Source organism: Phascolarctos cinereus, unplaced genomic scaffold (assembly GCF_003287225.1).
Source record: "Phascolarctos cinereus isolate Bilbo 61053 unplaced genomic scaffold, phaCin_HiC Scaffold_4;HRSCAF=312, whole genome shotgun sequence".
Lineage (NCBI taxonomy): Eukaryota > Metazoa > Chordata > Mammalia > Diprotodontia > Phascolarctidae > Phascolarctos > Phascolarctos cinereus.
In genome coordinates, this window is record NW_027555847.1 from 721,687,597 (window position 1) to 721,705,176 (window position 17,580).

General features: G+C 54.4%; 1 protein-coding gene across 1 annotated transcript; it reads right to left on the reverse strand.

The window, feature by feature from the left end:
• Positions 1–902: 902 nt before the first annotated feature.
• Positions 903–17,511, reverse strand: ESS2 (ess-2 spliceosome associated protein). The gene is made up of 11 exons (XM_020996479.2): positions 17,479–17,511; positions 16,069–16,512; positions 13,565–13,733; positions 13,243–13,338; positions 12,436–12,611; positions 11,047–11,164; positions 10,237–10,370; positions 9,109–9,211; positions 5,542–5,651; positions 2,872–2,987; positions 903–2,463 (listed from the first exon to the last, which is right to left on the reverse strand). Exons 1-11 carry the CDS (start codon positions 17,509–17,511, stop codon positions 2,187–2,189), a joined length of 1,776 nt encoding a protein of 591 aa, XP_020852138.2. The 3' UTR covers positions 903–2,186.
• Between the last annotated feature and the right edge of the window lie 69 nt (positions 17,512–17,580).

Below are 17,580 nucleotides of genomic sequence, written 5' to 3' on the forward strand. Positions count from 1 at the left end.
GGGGACCCCAGTTGTTTTCAATCCTTCAGAAGTCTTCAAACAACGGCTAGCTGTCCAACAGTCGGCGGGGGGGAGTCTAAGGGAGGGAGGGAGGTAGACTCTCTTCAGGGATAGTTTGGAGTTTTTAGACAAAATAATATAAAACTGAGGCAACACAGAATGTCTGTCTTCAAGCATTTAGAAGGATCTTAGCAGGACATTTTAACCTTGTTCTGCCTGCCTCCAAAGGGTAAACTACGAGCAGTGGGGGGAGGGGGAAGGGGATGCAAAACAACATATTTAAGGGGGAGGCAACGAATATCCTTTTAACAATCCCAACTCACCAAAAGTGGCTACCTGCCTCAGGAAGAGATGGCTTCATCTTCACTGGAGGTCTTCAAGTAAGGACTGAAGGACCAATCATTCAAAGTCAGGCACTCTAGAGGGGACCTCGGCTCTCGGGTCCTTTCCAACTCTGAGACTCTAATTTAGGATGACTCTACTGACCTGAACTAAGAAAAGAAGCCCCCGCCCTTGGCCTCCAGGGACACACCCAGCATGGGGAGAATGGACAGGGAGGCTCAGAGAGACAGAAGAGCAACGGAGGACATTGGCAGACCCGCTTCTAGGCCTGGAGTGACCAGTGCCCAAGGAGTGTCCTGAGAGGGCACCTCGGCCAAACTCGTCACTGCACAAATGGGCAACATGGGAGGCCACAGCCAAGCAGAGCAAGCCTAGACCTGCCCAGAAAAGGCCGTAGTATGCTGAGACTGGTGGGAAGATCGGTGCGCCAAGACTTAAGAAGCCCCCTTTAAGCCCTGGCCATGACCTTTATCAGCTATGTGACCTTGAGCCAGTCCAGTCCACTCTCAATCTACTTCCTTCTCTGTAAAATGGGGAGAATAATCACGCACACTCTCACAAAAGGGAGATAAAGGACTTTTAGAAAACCACTTGGTAAGGTGTAATTTTGTGCTACAGGCATACAAAAACAAACCAGAACATCTCAGAGGCACACACCCAAGTTTCTGATGAAATCTTTCTGGGCAAGACAGGGTGGTGTGGGCCGAGTGATAAGCCCTGGAAGGATGGTGTTGGCCTCTCAGCCTGAGTGACTTTCCATCTCTCTCTCTCTCTCTGCACCAATTGTTGAAGGCCTAAGGCCTCAGGAGTGGGACCAGAGCAAGCAAACATGGTGAGAGCCCACAGCATGAGACTGGTAGCCATAGCTCTTTTTTCTGTGAGGGAGCTCGGGGGCCTTACAAGGACCCTCCTCGGCTCCCTACGCTCTTCCCAAGCAGCCAGCCAGCCTCTGCTCGCAGACCTCCCCAAGCTGCCACCTCCACGTGGAGAGAGCCCCCTGTATGAAACTTCTACCCACTGCCCCTGGGCCTGCCTTCCAGGGCCAAAGAGAATGAGTCTCAGCCCTCTCTCTAGGTGACAGTCATAATGACCAAAGAAGACAGGGCCTGGAGCCCCAGCTCGGACTCTTTAAGCCAGAGCACCACAGGAATGTGCACTACTGCTACTGTCCAGCTCATCCGCATGACTTGACTGCATAGTGGGAGTGACCACCATGAAACCTGAGGAAGACACGAAGCTGAGAGAGGCCGCTAAGATGGCCAACAACCAAGCCAAGGTCCAGAAAGGATCTCAAGGGGCTAAGACGGCCTTTGATGGTCCAGTCCCACATGCAGGCTCACACAGTTCAGGCTCCAATACAGAATGGGAACAAGGCTGGCGAGGGGATGCCAGGTCAGGGTGGGGTCTCCCTCCCCCTGGGCGTTTTATCAAATCCCCCAGAGGGAGCCCAGGTTCTGGGACCTGAACACCAGGCCGAAGGCTCCATCCCAGCGTCTTCTCCTCCGCGAAGGCGAGCGCTCGTATCCCAATTTCATGGAGAAAGGAAGTGCTAAGAGATGTGTTCAGTGTCATCATGCTCCTGAGGGTCAGGAGGAAGGACCTTGACCCAGATCCAAGCCCACCAAGCCCTGCCTAGACCACGTGGCCGACCCAGATGAGGGAGGGGCCGTGCAGCCAGACAGGGATGGGAACCCAGGGAAGCTTTGGTTCAGCTTTTAGTTGGGCCTGACCGACTACCTGGGTGCAGGTATGGCCGCTCCATGGGGGCATTTCCATCCCACCTGACAAAGCCTTCTGCTGCCAGGGAGGGCCGTGCTCTGCCCAGGGCCCCCAGTGCAGGGTCCTCAGAAGAAGTCCGATGCTTTCCGTCTCTTGGGTAGCTGCAGGAGGTTGTCGGTGATGGAGGCGGGGTCCTGGGTCAGAGGAGTCCTCGTGGTAGTGCCGGGGGCGGGAGTGCCCGTGGGAGTCTGAGGACCGCCTGCAGGCGTCTTGTAGCCAGGGTGAACCGGGGATGGCGTGTAGCTGGCCCGCAGGGCCTTGTCGGTGTATTTGCTGGCGGTCCTGTTCACTAGCCGCTGCAGGGCTGGGGACATGGCTGGGCTCAGGCCTTTGGGGGTGAGGCTGCAACAGAGGGAAGGAGACAAGGCACAGACACTTAGGGGGCCCTGGGCCAGCAGCCATGAAGGGATTCCAGGGCACAGAGCCCGCAAGGCCTGGCTTGGACATAAGCTACCTCATGCCCTCCTTGTTTGAGACAAAGCTGAGGCCAGAGATTCACAACCCTGGGAGAGACGAGGCTCCGTGCCACCCTGAGAGCCTGCAGGCCCTGAAGACTCTTGAGGGCCCAGCACTTCTGCCGGGACAGGGTCACCCCAGCCTCCCCAAGGCCTCTGCAAACCCAGGGGCACAATCCTTTTCCTGAAATGAAAAGGCTCATCTGGGTCAGCACAAGACAGCAACCCACAAGTGCGGGAGAAGCAAGCAATGGTGCCCTGCCCTGCCCTGAGAGAGGGATAGACGGAGCCTCACCTGGCCAGGTTCTCCGTGACTCTTCTTAGGGCCTCCTGTTTCTTGGCTCGGTTCTTGGCAGCTGCCTCAGTGGCCATCTTGAGACCTAACCTCTCTCTGCGTCCAGGCTCCAGGATCTGGAGAGACGGCAGACCGGGTAAGGGTCTGGGGAAGGCCTCCAAAGCACCAGGCCGTGCATAAATGGACTTGGCCTCCCCCCTCCCACATTCTGCCAACAGCCACACCCCACTTGGTCCCTGGACCCAGGCTGCCGGCTGAGGAGATGGGCACAGACTCGCCACCACGCACCAAGAGTCAGACGTGGGGGGCCCTCCCAGCACAGGCCTGGCGGCTTCCAGCCAAACTGAATGATTTGCTCTATACTGGCCCATCTCACCAATGTGGCAAATGCCTGCCACGTCACACCGCAAGTCTCTGACGGGAGGGGAGCGGGTCCTCACCTGAGAACCCTCCCAATTCCCATGCAGAGCAGAGTCAAGGCAGGGGCTGGCTCCCTTCCCCAGTATTCATCACTGCCAGCAGCTACCTAGCACTTTACAGGCATCACCTAAGGGAGCCTCACAACCAGCTGGGGAGGCGGGTGCTTTCATGATCCCCACTTTACAGCCGACAAAACTGAGGCTGACAGGGGTTAAGCAATTTGCCCAGGGTCACCCAGCTGGATGTGTTGGAGGCTCAAGTCTGGCACTCTGACCACTGCACCACCCAGCCTCCTCCGCTGTCAACTATCCTTCATTCACCCACCTCACAGGTCTCCCATCCCCTTTATGAATGCAACAAACTCCCTGGACTCATGCTAAAAAGGAAAGGCTTCTATCAACTCTCTGGGGTGTCGGCCCAGCAGTCACTGGGCCACACATCTGCATTAAGGGCCTTCCAGAGTCAGTGACTGGTGACTGGTCTGCCTACATCTCGTATTTCTCATTCACTTCAGCAATGCAGGCTATCCTCGGGATAGGGCACAGGGCCCTTTCCGCCACGCCATGCCATGCCACGCCATCGGGCATCAGCAGCAGCCAACACCTGGGGACCAGCCTTGGTGCGCTTGGCCAGGCCTCAGCCTCAGGCCCCACCCCTCCCCGACAGAATCTCCCCAGACCTCAGGGTCACCTTCACGTCACCACAAAGCACAGAGGAAGGCTCTGCTGGAGGGCTGCGTGTAGCAGGCTCCTTCCTAGAAGCCCACCATAACCCTCCTCACTTTCCCATTCTCTACAGCTGGCCTGTGCATTCTCAAATGGTCTGGACATCAAAGACATCAGAACTCCTAGCCAAGGCAGCTTTGGACTGGCACCACCCCCAGGCCTAGACTCAAACCTGCAGCAGAACCTGCATCCTCTTATCTCTGGAAAGGGGCCCCTGGCATTAACCGAGGAACAGCTGAACAACTTCTGTTCTGTGGCTTCAACAGAATGTCACCACGTCACCAGAAATACGAGAGAACATTCTGGGAAGGCCCATCTGAACTGATGCTGAGCATAGGGAGCAGAAGCAGGAGAGCCCTGGACACAGTGACCACGATCTCGTCAGAAAAAATGCCTTTGAAAGACTCCAGAGCCCTGATGGACGCAAGACTGAGGAGGGCGTGGCCGCCTCCTCCATCTGGGCAGAGACCAAAATGTAAGTCTGCAGATGGAGTTTCAAAGGGCAGAACGGAGAGCAACCAGGGGAAGTCTTGGGGAGTCAGTCAGACTCAGGCTCTCAGGCTGAGCCAAAGTGAAGCAGGCAGCGGGCGGGAGGGGCATTCTCACTGTCTGGGTGGAGGGAGGACCAGCTGTCTTTGGGCCAGGCCTCCACGTTCCCCAGACACGTTTGGAAGCCGAGGACTCTGACGGGGAATTTGCTGAGCCCCAGAAGCAGAGAAGAAAGGAGAGGTGTGCTGCCCACTGTGGCTGGCTGGCCATGATATGGCAGATATGAAGACCAGACCATCCTCTGGGTCCCCCCTAGAATCCTCACTCCAAGTCTCCCCAGCAAATGGTCATTCACTCACCCTCTGCCTGAGGACCTCCAGGAGAGGAAAAGTGCCACCTGGAGAGAGGCAGCCCCTTCCTTTCACTGCTCCTGGTTTGGCCCTTGGGGGCCGAGCTGAACAAGGCTCATGCCACACAGCCCTACCAGGGTATGATCCTAGCCATCACGGCCCACAAGAATGTCTGGGAGAAATGATCAGTGCCAATCTGGAAAGCTCAGTGGGCAGAGCCTTCTGCAGACCTGCCATCGGATGGCATGGAAGATCCTACAATCTTAATCAACAGTCAATAAGTATTTATTAACACCTGCATGTACTTGGCACTTTGCTAGACACCAAGGGTACCAAAACAAAATGGTCTTTTCCTTTAGGGAGCTTATATTCTAATTTTTTGGGGGACCCACTTGCCGTCAAAGGCAGTGAGGTCAGTCTGGCCAGACCTCTTCTGGATGAGGCCAGGCCGGGTCTCTGGGATGGCCACAGAAACTCAAGGCAAGCTCAGGAGCCTCTACATGCAGTCTGCAGACTGCATGCTCTTCCCTTTTGGTAAAACCCACACATCTATCACTCTCCCCATCTCCACAGAGGCAATGTTCCACAAGCACTTTCTTCTCCCAAATTCCCAACACCCCCCTCCCCACCCTGAGACACAAACATACACACACACGCACGCACACGCACACACGCACACACCATACCTTGAAGGCGGGCCCTGGAGTTCTGTCCACATATGGAGTTTCTGACCCATCAATTCGCAACGGGGTACTCTCAACCTCTCCCCATGTCATCATGGGAGACTCGTTCACACCTAGAGAAGAGGCCAAGGCCAAGACAGAGACAGTGAAAAGCAGCAGAGGCAAAAATATATGAAGGTTACGGAGAATGGCTGGGAGAAGTGGGACAGGCCAGGACACACAACAAATCCCAGCCCCTGCTTCTCCTCTGAACCCTAGCCAGGGCTCACCCTTGCCTGGGAAGCCCGGTCCCAAGGGGTTAATCCAGCCTTGGGGGCAGTCTTTAACTCTCGGAGTCAGAGCCTAAGGAACAACTCGCTGCAGGCCCACCCGCACTTCACTGGCCTGCTCAGAAACAGGAGCAGAGAGATGATTCCAGGCCCTTGGAGGTGTACAGAGAGAACAGACGATGGGATGAGGACAAGGAAGAGAATGCTGGGTGTTAAGTCTACCAAAGCTTTCATTATCCAAAGGGCCTGAGGGCTGTCAGCAGAAGGAAATACAGCTCAATGGATTTCCTAAACAATTTCCACTCAAGCTTTAAAAAAAAAGCCAACAACATCCCCAGATTCCTGGGCAGAAGAAACTACTATTATCACTGCCAACTATATGATCAATACCTAAACTGATAATTGTGATCAATATCAGAAGCTATTGCTGTCTCTATCCATTAGTAAGTCCCTGGAGGGCAGGGGCGGTCTCAGCTTTTCCATCTGGATCCCTAGCACTTGTACACACCCACTATGCTATGTACTACGTACATACTAAACGTTTAATGAATGCTTTCTCATTCATTCACTCACAAGAAATAACTACTTCAGCGTGCCACACGGCATGCAGATGGTGTGGCGTGGAGATAACCTCCAGCTCTCCACACACTGCAAGGCTGGCGAGCCTTGGAGGACGGGCCTGGCCAAAGACAAGTGAGCTTCCCAAGGGCCGACCCAAGCACACAAAGGCTCATCACCAGCACACCGGTCCCCAGGATGATGGATTCTTGGGCTGCCTCTGCAGAGACAGTGGTGGGATAAAGGACAGGAGGATGGAAGCTGCTAACAAGCCAGACAAGTCCAATGACCGATCACACCAATCTGGACACGCTCGCCAGAAACAAAACCAGCAGCTAAAGGAAGCTGTGCCCGGAGGAGTTTTCCTCAGAAGGACAAAGAAAGCTTGTTTTGCCAGGCATCCAAAGACAAGAAAACCCTTCAGAGGGTATGTGTTCATCTTCCATTGCAATGCTGATAGTGTCTGCAGAAAAAACCCCTGGGACACACGGGTGGCTGAGGTGCTAACATTAGCTGCAAATTTTGAGGAAGGAAAAAAAACCATTCTGGCAAGAACCAACCCCAGCCTCCCGTTAGATCGCCAACGACGCCAATGCCAAGCTGGGCAAAGGGGAGGAGAGGGAAACACATCATGCCTACTTCCGTGACTTCATGCAGAGTAACCTCTCTGGGCAAATGTGCCAGCTGAACTGTGTGACCACTCAGATGCAGCTCTAAAACCGTGACCCTGGTGTGGAAAATATGGTTTGAAGCACAGAAGAAGAGAAGTCACAGACGGGCGCACACCACAGAGAAGCCTCTCTCACACCTACTCTTTGGGAATTCTTTCTTCCTAAGAAGAATCATAAGGGTCTGAGAAGCATTAAATACGATCACCAAAAATGGAAACCAACTCTATTACAACAAGAAAGGACTTGTTAATGAAATGGGAGCTGTTTCCAAATCGGTGTCTGCGTACAGTTAGACCACTGACTTGTGAAAGCTAACGTAAAAATGATCACAGAGCTAGAAGGAATTAAAAATGAGAAAAAGGCATACTGGCCAATTAAAACAATCCTAATCTGACCTATTAAAACAATGAAAATGGGAAGCAGATGGAGGAAAAGAATGACACAAATTCTAACAACTCCACAGAGAAGTTCAACCGATGTAAACTGCTCACCACAGCGAGGACCAAGAGTACCTAAACAGCCCTTTCATCAGCTAACCGCGCACCTCCTTACCAGGTGAATGAAGAGAGATGGCGGCCACGGGCAGGGTACAGGACTGCGGACAACAGCTCTTCATAAACAGTGAGAAGCAGCAGACAGTAAAAACCAGTTTTTTAAAAAACCTCAAGACAGACCCAAAGACAATAAAAGATGTAAAAGATCTGCAGAGATTTCCATCACCGACTTTTTTCACCACTGAAGAAAAGAGAGCCGCCATATTTGAACTAACTGCAGTTCTGGATGGTTAGAGAGGAAATGGAAGCAACAAGGAAGAAAACAAATATTTAAGAGATACCCTGGTCGGGCCTTACGGTCATTAGTATGTGAAAAATGCTCTATAATAAAACAAGTAGATACGTCCTCATTAAACACAGCTGCCACTGATATGGAGGGCATCTTGCCCAGAGCACACACAGGAGAAAGATTCCCTATGGGTGGCCGAGCCTCCCAACGTTCTTTAATCACAAACCTCACACTGACCACATGAAGCCCCTCAGCGCTAGAGAACCTCCTAAATGAGATCCACAGTCTCTCAAAGAGTCCGGCCCAACGGCCCATGCAGGAAAAGCCACGCAGAGGAAGAACGCCCACTTCAGATGGACAAAGCAGAGAGCACATCTATGAGCACCACAGGCCTTAGACGGATGCCGTGAATGCACACTGAATCGGACCCTGAACCAAACAGAAAGGAAGCCAGCTAGGCCAGCCCTGGGAAACCTCTAAGTGCTTTACCAGTGCCAAGATTCTCCCTCAAGCACAGGCCGTATGTTCAACAGCCATCTTCTTCCAACACTGGTGGGCAGCACCAAGCCACAGAACGTCAAAGTCTCCAAAGACTGACGCTGAGACCACCAAAAGGACAAAAGGGAGGCATCTGGGAGGCACAACCTGGCTGCAACACGCGACATCTGAATGACGAACGATGAAGGAGGAGGGTGGAAAGGAGGGTGTGCTGGTCGCCCGGCGAGAGCCCAGGAGGACTGAGGGACGGCCCACGCTGGGACAGACACAGTCACAGCAGGCGGGCAGGCGGACATGAACAAAGGAGAGTGCCACCGCTCAAGAGCGGCTCAGCCCATCAACTATTTCACAGCTGCTCCCATTTCTAGAACGCTGACATTTACCATGGGGTCTCTGGACAAAGGAAGGACATGTGATGATGTCATGATCCATATTTTATCTAGGAGGAAACTCAGCCCAGAATGGAGAAAGGATTCACCTGGGGAGGCAGAGCCGGGACCAGAGCCCGGGCCTTCGTGCCCGCTTGTGCCATGATGCCCTGGGTGCCCATGACTGGGGCAGCCCAAGGATCATCATTCCCACAGCTCACAGGTGAGGAAACAGAGGAAGGCACCTGTCCAAGGTCACAGGGCTCAGGAAAAGCCACGCCTAGAACCCAAGGGTCCTGACTCCCAGGCCCATGCTCTTGGCATGACTCTGGATTTTCAGAGCAGAAGCCCCACATCCCCTGGGATCTGCCATCCCCCCAGAGGCAGCTAAAACCACATACGCAAACCAAGAGCTTCTCTTACCAGGGGCCGGAGAAGGGGTGGCAACGAATCCATACCCATTGACCTTGGGAGACTCCTGGGGGATCAGCTCCTTGCCGTCGGGGCCCACTTTACCCTGTTTGTACTGAAATACAAAGAAAGCCGCAGATGACCAGTGTGCACAGGCGATCGATACTGTCCAAAGCCTTAGACGCTCCCAGCTCCAGCCAGCAAGCTCTGCGGCCTCCTCTGGCGAGGGGCAAAAGCTCTCTGCAGCAGCCCTCGGGCTGGGGAGCAAGCAGCACCCCTTTGCTACCCGAGTCCAGAAAGGCTGCTGCCTAGGGCCCACCTCCCTGGTCCCTTCAGAGTCCAGGCCCCAGGGGCTCTGCTGTCTCCAGAGTGCCTGCCCTCAGAAGGCCAAATGCCCTGGATCTCCAGAGGGCACTGATGGGTGACTACTTGGGCTTCTTGGTTTGACCAGGACGTTCAACAAGGAAGGAGCTTTCTCAAGGTCAGAGGCAGTAGCATGGCAGGCAGAGCTGGGCTTTGAAGCTAGGTCACCTCAACTCAACACTTCGATTATCACAGCCTTCAAGGGAGTCCCCCTTTTCCATCCTCTCCTCTCCCTTCCTGTCCCCACTGATTAATCTTAACACTCTCCATCTGCTACAAGGAAGTCCTTTGTTCAAGATAACACAATTAAGCACAAACCTGAAGTTCTTTCCTTAACCATCCCACCCCTGCCCCACACTACTGACTCACCAGGCTGGTCACCCCTGTTCTGACATAGGCCCTGCAGATTCCTGCCTCTATACCTGTCTATGCAGTACCCCCTACCTGGAGCACCCTTCCCCTCTGCCCCACCTGGCCCTCCCAGTCTTAGCCCAAGCCCCCTCAGCCTCCACCAAGTCTACCCTGACTCCTCTCGCCCACATTTAGAGAGTTCACCATCAAACTTGGCCCTTCACTGAGCTCAAATGGTTTCATGCACTTTGACTGAAAACCAAGACCAGGGCAGAGGTGGCAGCTTGGGCATCCTCCACCAATACCGGGCACCCGGGAGCCTCAGTGAGACACGTCCCCATTCAGTTTGATGCCAAACCCTTCCTCGGACAGCTGAGCCTGCCGACGAGCCTTCCTGGCCGAGGCAAGCCACCAGGGTCCACACACCTGGGCATTGAGGGCAGCCGCCTGCTGCAGCTGGGACTTGCTCAGGGCCTGGCTGAAAGGGTCCCTGAGAAAACGAGTGTTTCTATGCAGCACCTGCCGGGGCTTCTTAAACACATCCTCCTCATCATGGACACCTGAGGAAACACAAGCAGGAGCCACACTCAGAACAGAGGCACTTTGGGACCGTGGGCGCAGCGCACCCTTTTCTAGGCCTCAGTTTCCACAATTATCCGTGGCTACAATAAGAGTCACATGGTTTCCAGGTCCAGGCCAGGGACTCCCCGAAGCATGCCCACCTTCTGGAATGACCAAAGGGGAACGACAACCTCCAAAAGCTGACCCCCTACCCCCACCGGGATGGACAGAAATGGCTCACTTCCTCCAGGGTGCCAACAAACTGGATTCCCTACAACAGCTACAGCCGGGGCCAGAGCAGGTACAATTGTGACCATTTCACTGATGAGAAAGTTGAGGCACCACACAGTGGGCTGACTTGCTCAGGGATAAACAGTTAATGTGAGAGCCAGCATTTTAACTCAGACCTCTTGGTTTCAAATCCAGAGCAATTTCCAGTATGTCATGTGGCTTCTTCCACAAAGGAAAAAACACACCCCCCACCCTCCCCCAAAGTAAACTTTCCGAACAAATATCTGAAAAGAAAATGCCCTGAGGACAGCCAGGGCACTACCCACCCAATCATTATTTCCCAGGCCCCCACCCCAGGCCTACTATCCCAGGCCCCCATCCCAGGCTCCCATTCCAGGATTGTGATCAGCAATCCCTGGGAAACCTTTCTCCAGCCAGTCTCACCCTCAGGGTAGTACATCAGGGAATTCTTGGCCTTGTACTTCCAAGTCTCTACTCCGGCCTGGCTGCTCTGCAGGGCCTGCTGCTCGGTGGATGGCAGGGCCAGGTTCTCCTGCTGCCTCTAAAAGCAGGAGACAAGTGAGAGGGAGCATCCCTGAAGGCCAGGCTGAGTCAGCTGCCCTGCCTTGCCATCCCCATACAACACACACTTGGGGGACTTCAGAAATTCAGGAAATGGAATTTATAAGAAACACAAAAGTGAAATCCCATCTCCCCTGCAAGTCCCCAGGTCTTTCAAATGATCAGTGACTGTCCACAAGAGCTCCCAGGAGGGCCCCAAGTCATAGGATAACAGTTGGAAAGGACCTCAGAGATCACCTGTTTGAACTCTCTCATTTTACAGAGGAATAAACAGGCCCAGAAAAGGGAAATGACTTGCCTAAGATCACACAGGTAGTCAGCAACAAATGAGGATTTGAACCCAGGTTCAAATCTCAAGTCCTTAGTACCACCCAATGCTGCCTCATGTTTGAAAATGAATTGCAATTTCATTCTAAAAGGCCGCCCTGGTCACTCAGGACCTCTCCAACTGTGGGAGGGAAGGGGCTGAAAGCAACTGCCGAGGGGCAGACAGACAGTCCTGGGAATACTGTGAGAGACGGAAGGGGCCAACAAGACACAGCAAAGAGGATGGGTGAGGAGGCCAGCAGCAGCGCAGGGCAACAGGGAGCAGAGCAGACCCACACTTGGCAGCAGAGTGTGAATTCAGCCTGAACATCTGTTAGCCACACAAGCATGGAGGCGAGGAATTCAACCCTCTGAGCCTCTGTTTTGATTCAAATCAAGTTTGTTAAGCTCCTATGCTCTGCAAGCCTGTGGTGGTCCCAGGAGACCCAAAGACAGAAGGGAAGTAGTCACTGCTCACCAGAAGCCACCCTTCTAAGGGGCCCAGAGTACAGAGAGTAAGTACCCTGAGGAGGGCCCCAGAGGCCATTAACAGATCCCAAGGCTGCCGGGAGGCCCACCTGAGATGAATCTACGGCAAGTGCTTCCCATGGACCTTGTGGTGCTCTGGGTACCGGCTGCTCCCAGTAACTTCTGGCTAACCCAGAGCCTGGCTCACCCCAATGCTGAGAGGCAGACACTCTGAGAGAAGCTTGGGGGCCCTCTCCCTCACCACACTGCTGCTTCCCACAAATCAGGGAAGCTGGGCCGTGGGCAACACAAGGTCCCTTTGCCAAGAAAGCTCAAGAGCCCAAGCTCCAGAGTGAGCCGCAAACACGGAACCTCCCCTGCCCTCCCCTCCTCCAGCCCCCTCCCCTGCCTGGCTTTCCCTGGAGCTCTGCCTTCTCCATGAAAGGCAGCCGAGACATCCCAGAGATCTCTCCTCACCTTCTCAAACTCATCCTCCGCCTCATAGAGCCAGGCATGCCGTGCTCTCTCCTTCTCCTTCGCCACTTCCATGATCTCCTGGAACGAGGCATTGTCCTCACTGGTATACCTGGTCAGGAAAGCGTCGAGACTAGGAAGGTGCTCTTTGTCCTCCTCTTCCTCTGCTTCTCCTGACCCTGACAAGGACAAGAACCCAGAGTACTCTGAGGGACGACCAGCAGCGAGCCCCTCTGCCATCCTGAGCAAACCCACCATGCCCCCATCACAGCCAGGGCTGGGGCCACCTCTCCATCCTGTAACCTTGAACAAATCACTCACAACTCTTTGGACAGTCAGTTTCCTCCTCCCGCACAAAGGCGATGGATGACATCTGCACTCCCACCAGACCAAGGGAGTATATGGAAACCACCTGAGACACAGTCTCAAAGAGCAGGCTGGCTTTCACCCAGAACAGCCCAGATGCCCTCCCAGCAACTGCCACTTAGAGTTCGGCACATCTCCGCTGGGCAGCCGGCAGTGAGATGCCAGGCTGGGCTAGAAGGCAAAAGCCCTAAAGACAGAATCACTTCTGCACATCAAAGACTCGGCAGAAGCAACAGAGTTTGCGCCCACTCACAGGGGGTCAGCAAAGCCAGAGAAACGTCACTCCGGCTCCCGCATCTCCGGGCAGTGCCAGAGGCTGAGCTCATCCTCACCGGGCCTACACGGCCACCAACAGCCCCCCACAGCAGTGCGGACAGGACGACCAGTGGGGGAACTTCCCCAGTGAAAGCACCCCTCAGCAGTGACAAGGGCAAGACCACTTACCTTCCTCGGGACCTCTGGCACGAAGTCTGGGCTTAGTCGCCAAGGAGGTAGTACCCGGGTGAACCTCAGGGGTCTCAAATGTGGCTGGAGTCACATCTGAGAAATAAGAGAGGAAAAAGGCACTGAAAAAACCGGGTCCCTGACCACCAACTTTGCCACACTTTGCCCAGGACAAAGACGGTCCTACTCCTGAGATGCCAATATCTGCATCCCTCTTCTCCCAACGCCAGCAGGGGGACCCCTTTAAAGCCTGTGCCATTCCTCCCAGGTTAGGGCCAGAGGGTGCTCTGTATGGGCCCGGCCCCCCTCCAGAGACTCTTACATGGCAGAGGGGTGTCTCTGGACAACTTGCCCAGTGAAGAGCCAAACTTGATTGCTATCTGCCGCATCCTCTCCAGGTCCCCACTCTCCTCTGCCTCCAAGTACTCCTTCTGAGCCTGCAGCTTCTCCACATCAGGAAAGAAGTCCCGCTGAATCACTGTCTGGAGGCCCTGGGGGAGAGGAAACCAAAACACAAAAAGGGACGTGTCAGTGAAACCCTCAAACCCTTCAGCATCCTCATCTGAAAAATGGAGATGAGGTATGCTTGCTCTACCTCCCTCCCAGGCCTGGGGAGAAAAACACTTTGTAACCTTTACAATGAGACAGTGTTATTCGGGAGAGGGGTTCCAAATGCCCATCAACAGCTCACATTTATTTTCCCAAAATGGCTACTTCCCAAATGATTACTACATGGCAGGTTCTACGCTAGACACTTGTGGACTCCCTGTGCATACAATACGGGCTCAACATCTAAGGGAGAGAGACGACATCAGCATGTGGAAAGTTCAGCAAAGCCAAAAGATCTACGTCACAGCACAAGACAACACAGAGGATGGGCAGGAGGTGCGAGGACAGAGCCAGGTCAGTGGAAAGACAGCTGGCGTTAGGCTCGGTAAGGCCAGACTGGAGTCTCGGCAGACGTGACCTCGCCGGATAGCTGGGAACAGGCAGAGCAGGCACTGCGCCGAAACCCGGGGTCTTCATCTGACATATAAAATAAAGGAGGGGGGTACGACGACCTGCAAAGTTCTGGATTTTCGGCTGTCGTTCCTCAGCCACCCCACAAGGGGCAGAGTCATGTGGAGGAACCAACTAGCCCAAATCCCTTCACATGAAAGAGAAGGAAGCTGAGGCCCAGAGGTGTGGCTCGCCCAAGATCACACAGCCAGCCTGCAGCACCCGAGTCTGAGGGCCCCACAGGTCTTGGTCCAATGACGCAGGTTGTGACAGACGAGGCTGCCATGAGAAGTCCAGCTGAAGTGCTAAGGGCCTTCCTCAAACTCTCTCAACTCCACCAAGATGTCCAGCGACACACGCCTGGCCTTCTCATTTTCTTATGCATTTCTGGGATGACACCTTTAACCAATCCCCCCCCCCATAACTCTCCACTTTTACTATAAAAGGCCTTTAAAGCTTCAGGGGTCACAGAAAGGTGTGGCGATTTCCCAAAGGCCACCCAGCCCCCTCTTTTCCTTCTGATGAGTTCGAAGCCCAACTCACTGTCTGTTTGCAGCAATGCTCGCTCGACAGGGAGAGATTTCTGATTCTAAGGATACACGGTGAGGTGACCAAAGACAGAAAGGGACCACATGCACCAACATATGGTAAAAGCAAAAAACAAAAAAAAAAAGGAAGCCGAGGAGCAGCCCTGCAGTGCCACGAGGTGAGGCCCGGAGGAAGGGAAGACCACCCCTGAGAAAGGGCCGCACAAACGCAGTACCGAAGGTGAGGCGACACGAGAGAAGGATGAGGGCCTGGCAAAGCGCAGAGGGCGACAAAACCCAAGTCCGACGTGAGCGAGCCTGCCTGGGTGCGGGGAGCAGAGGAAGAGATCGGGCATTTATCGAGTGCCTACTGTGTGCCCGGGACTTTGAAAACAGCTCAGGATCTTCTAACTCCTCTACTTCCACTCCTTCCCTTCCCTCCCAAGGGAGGCGAGGGGCTACGGGGATGTAGTTAACACAAACCGTTGGGCTCTGCTGACAGAATGGAGTCTGTAAGGGGTGGGGGTAGGGAAGTAAACGTGGAAGTGAGATGACGTCAGAAGGAAAGAGGGCCCAAAACACCCTCGTTAAAGTGTCAGGAAGGCCACGGTTCAAATTCGGCCTGGGACACTTCCCAGCTGTGTGGCTGAAGACCAGTTCCTTTCCCTCTCGGGTTCTCAGTTTGCTGCTCTGTAAAATGGGCTAACCGCGCTGGCAAGGCCACGAAAGGGATTTAACGAGCGGCTCAGGGAGGCCAGAAGTTGTCAGTGCTGTGATTACTCTCTGATATTATCAGGAACCCCCCGCGGGGTGGGGGAAGGGGACATCCGAGTCTCCGCTGGGGGCCGGGGCGGGGTACGGAAGGGTCGGCGGACCCGAGGATCCGGGGAACCGACACCGCGGGAGCCAGAGCAGGCTGAGACCCGACAACATCCGGGTCTCCGGCCCAGGGACTGGAGAGAGAAACATCCGGATCGCCTCCGCCTCAGGAAGGGGCGGGGGGAAGGGGAACGGAACATCCCGAGCTCCACCCTGGGAAAGGGAGGAAGAAGGGAGGGAGCAAGGAACATTCGGGTCCTCAGGAAAAAGGGGGGGAGAGAACGTCCGGGTTTCGGAGAGGCATAGGAAGAGAAACATCCGGTTCTGGGCAGGATTTCCGGGTGCCCGCCTCAGGAAGGAGGGGACATCCGGGTCTCTGCATCGGGATGGGGGAGGGGAAACATCCGGGTGTCCGCGTCAGAAAGGGGTGGGGAACATCCGGGTGTCCGCCTCAGTCGCAGGCCGAGCCGGGGCCGCCTACCTCGATGTACTCCTCCTCGTCGAGGACCCGCTTCCTCGTCTTCGCCTCCGTCACCCGCTTGCCGCGCGCCCTGGAGCCGGCCAGGGCCGTACTTTGCCTCCGCAGGGTGCCCAGCGCCCGGGCCGCAGCGGCCGGCGAGGCGCTGCCCGCGCAAGGCTGTCCATCTCGCTGGGCCCCCGGGGCTCGAGTGCGGCCTCGCAGTGGAGCTGGGGGAGGGTGGGAGACCGGGCGCTGATGACGACACTTCCGGCGCGCGCTCGTCACAGTGCCGCGAGGGCGGGGCCCGCGCCTAGCGGGGACTCCGGAAGGCGCGTGGCCGTGGCCGCCAACAGCGCCTGACGTAAGGGGGCGGGGCGCGTTCCGGACATAGCGACGTGGCTTGCCGGGAGTTGTAGTCTCCTGCCTTTGGGCGGCGGAGATTGACGGGCAGCCCCGGGGGTAGATCTGGTTCAAATTCCTCCCGTGACGTGCTGTAATATAACAACAACAATAATAATAATAATAGTAATAACAGTACCTAGCAGGCATATAGCTCTTTACATATATCTCATCGGATTCTCAAAACAACCCCAAGGAGGCAGGCGGGTGATGCTGTGAACCCCATTTTACAGATAAGGAAACTGAGGCAGGTGGGTTAGTTTGAACTCTCCAGGTCTAGGGCTCTTAACCACCTAGCTGTCTCAAAACGGGGACAGTAATATTTGCACAGTTTACCAAATAGGATTGTGAGAAGAAAAGTACTTAGAAATGGAAACTTCACTTACAACAATATCATTGTAATCGGTAAAAATCTAATAATAACAATGATAAAAATGACAGCATTATTATTTCTATTTCTACTACTATGGCTAACTTCTTCCCCAGATGCTGCCACCTGGGACACCAGGCTCCTCCCTGCGTGTCCTACTAGGCTGTCATGTAACCAGGACAAGCCATTCACCCTCTTGGGCTTCGCTTTGCTCATTTGTAAAATGAGGAAGGGTCCTACTCTGAATATATGGTCCTGTGACCGCTAGCCGGGCTCTCCTCTGCTCTCTCCTCCTTCTACCTGCCTAACTACTTATCTTCAGACACAACTTCTTCCTCATCTCTCAACGTGGCTGTCTCTAAGGCTCCCTCCTGGGCATACTTTCTCTCTAGTCAAACTCCCACGGTAATTAAATGAATTAAGCAGCAGGGGGCACACTGGACCTGTTGACAAGAAAACTAGTACAAATCTCACTTTTATACTAGTTTGTATAACCCTGAGCAAGTCACAGCCTTTCAGCCTCAGTTCTGTAAAAGGAGGATTATAATAGCACCTACCTATCTCACAGAGTCATTGTGAAGATGAAATGACATAAGGTTGTTAGCACTTTGCAAATCTTAAGGCACTGTATACAGGCTAGCTGTTACTATTCATTCCTGTACTTTCACTCGGGTGACTCCAAAGCCCGTCTCCATCCCTCACCTGTGCCTCCTGAGCCCCAGAACCAAATCCCCAGTAGCCAATACTAAGTTCCCAACATTTCT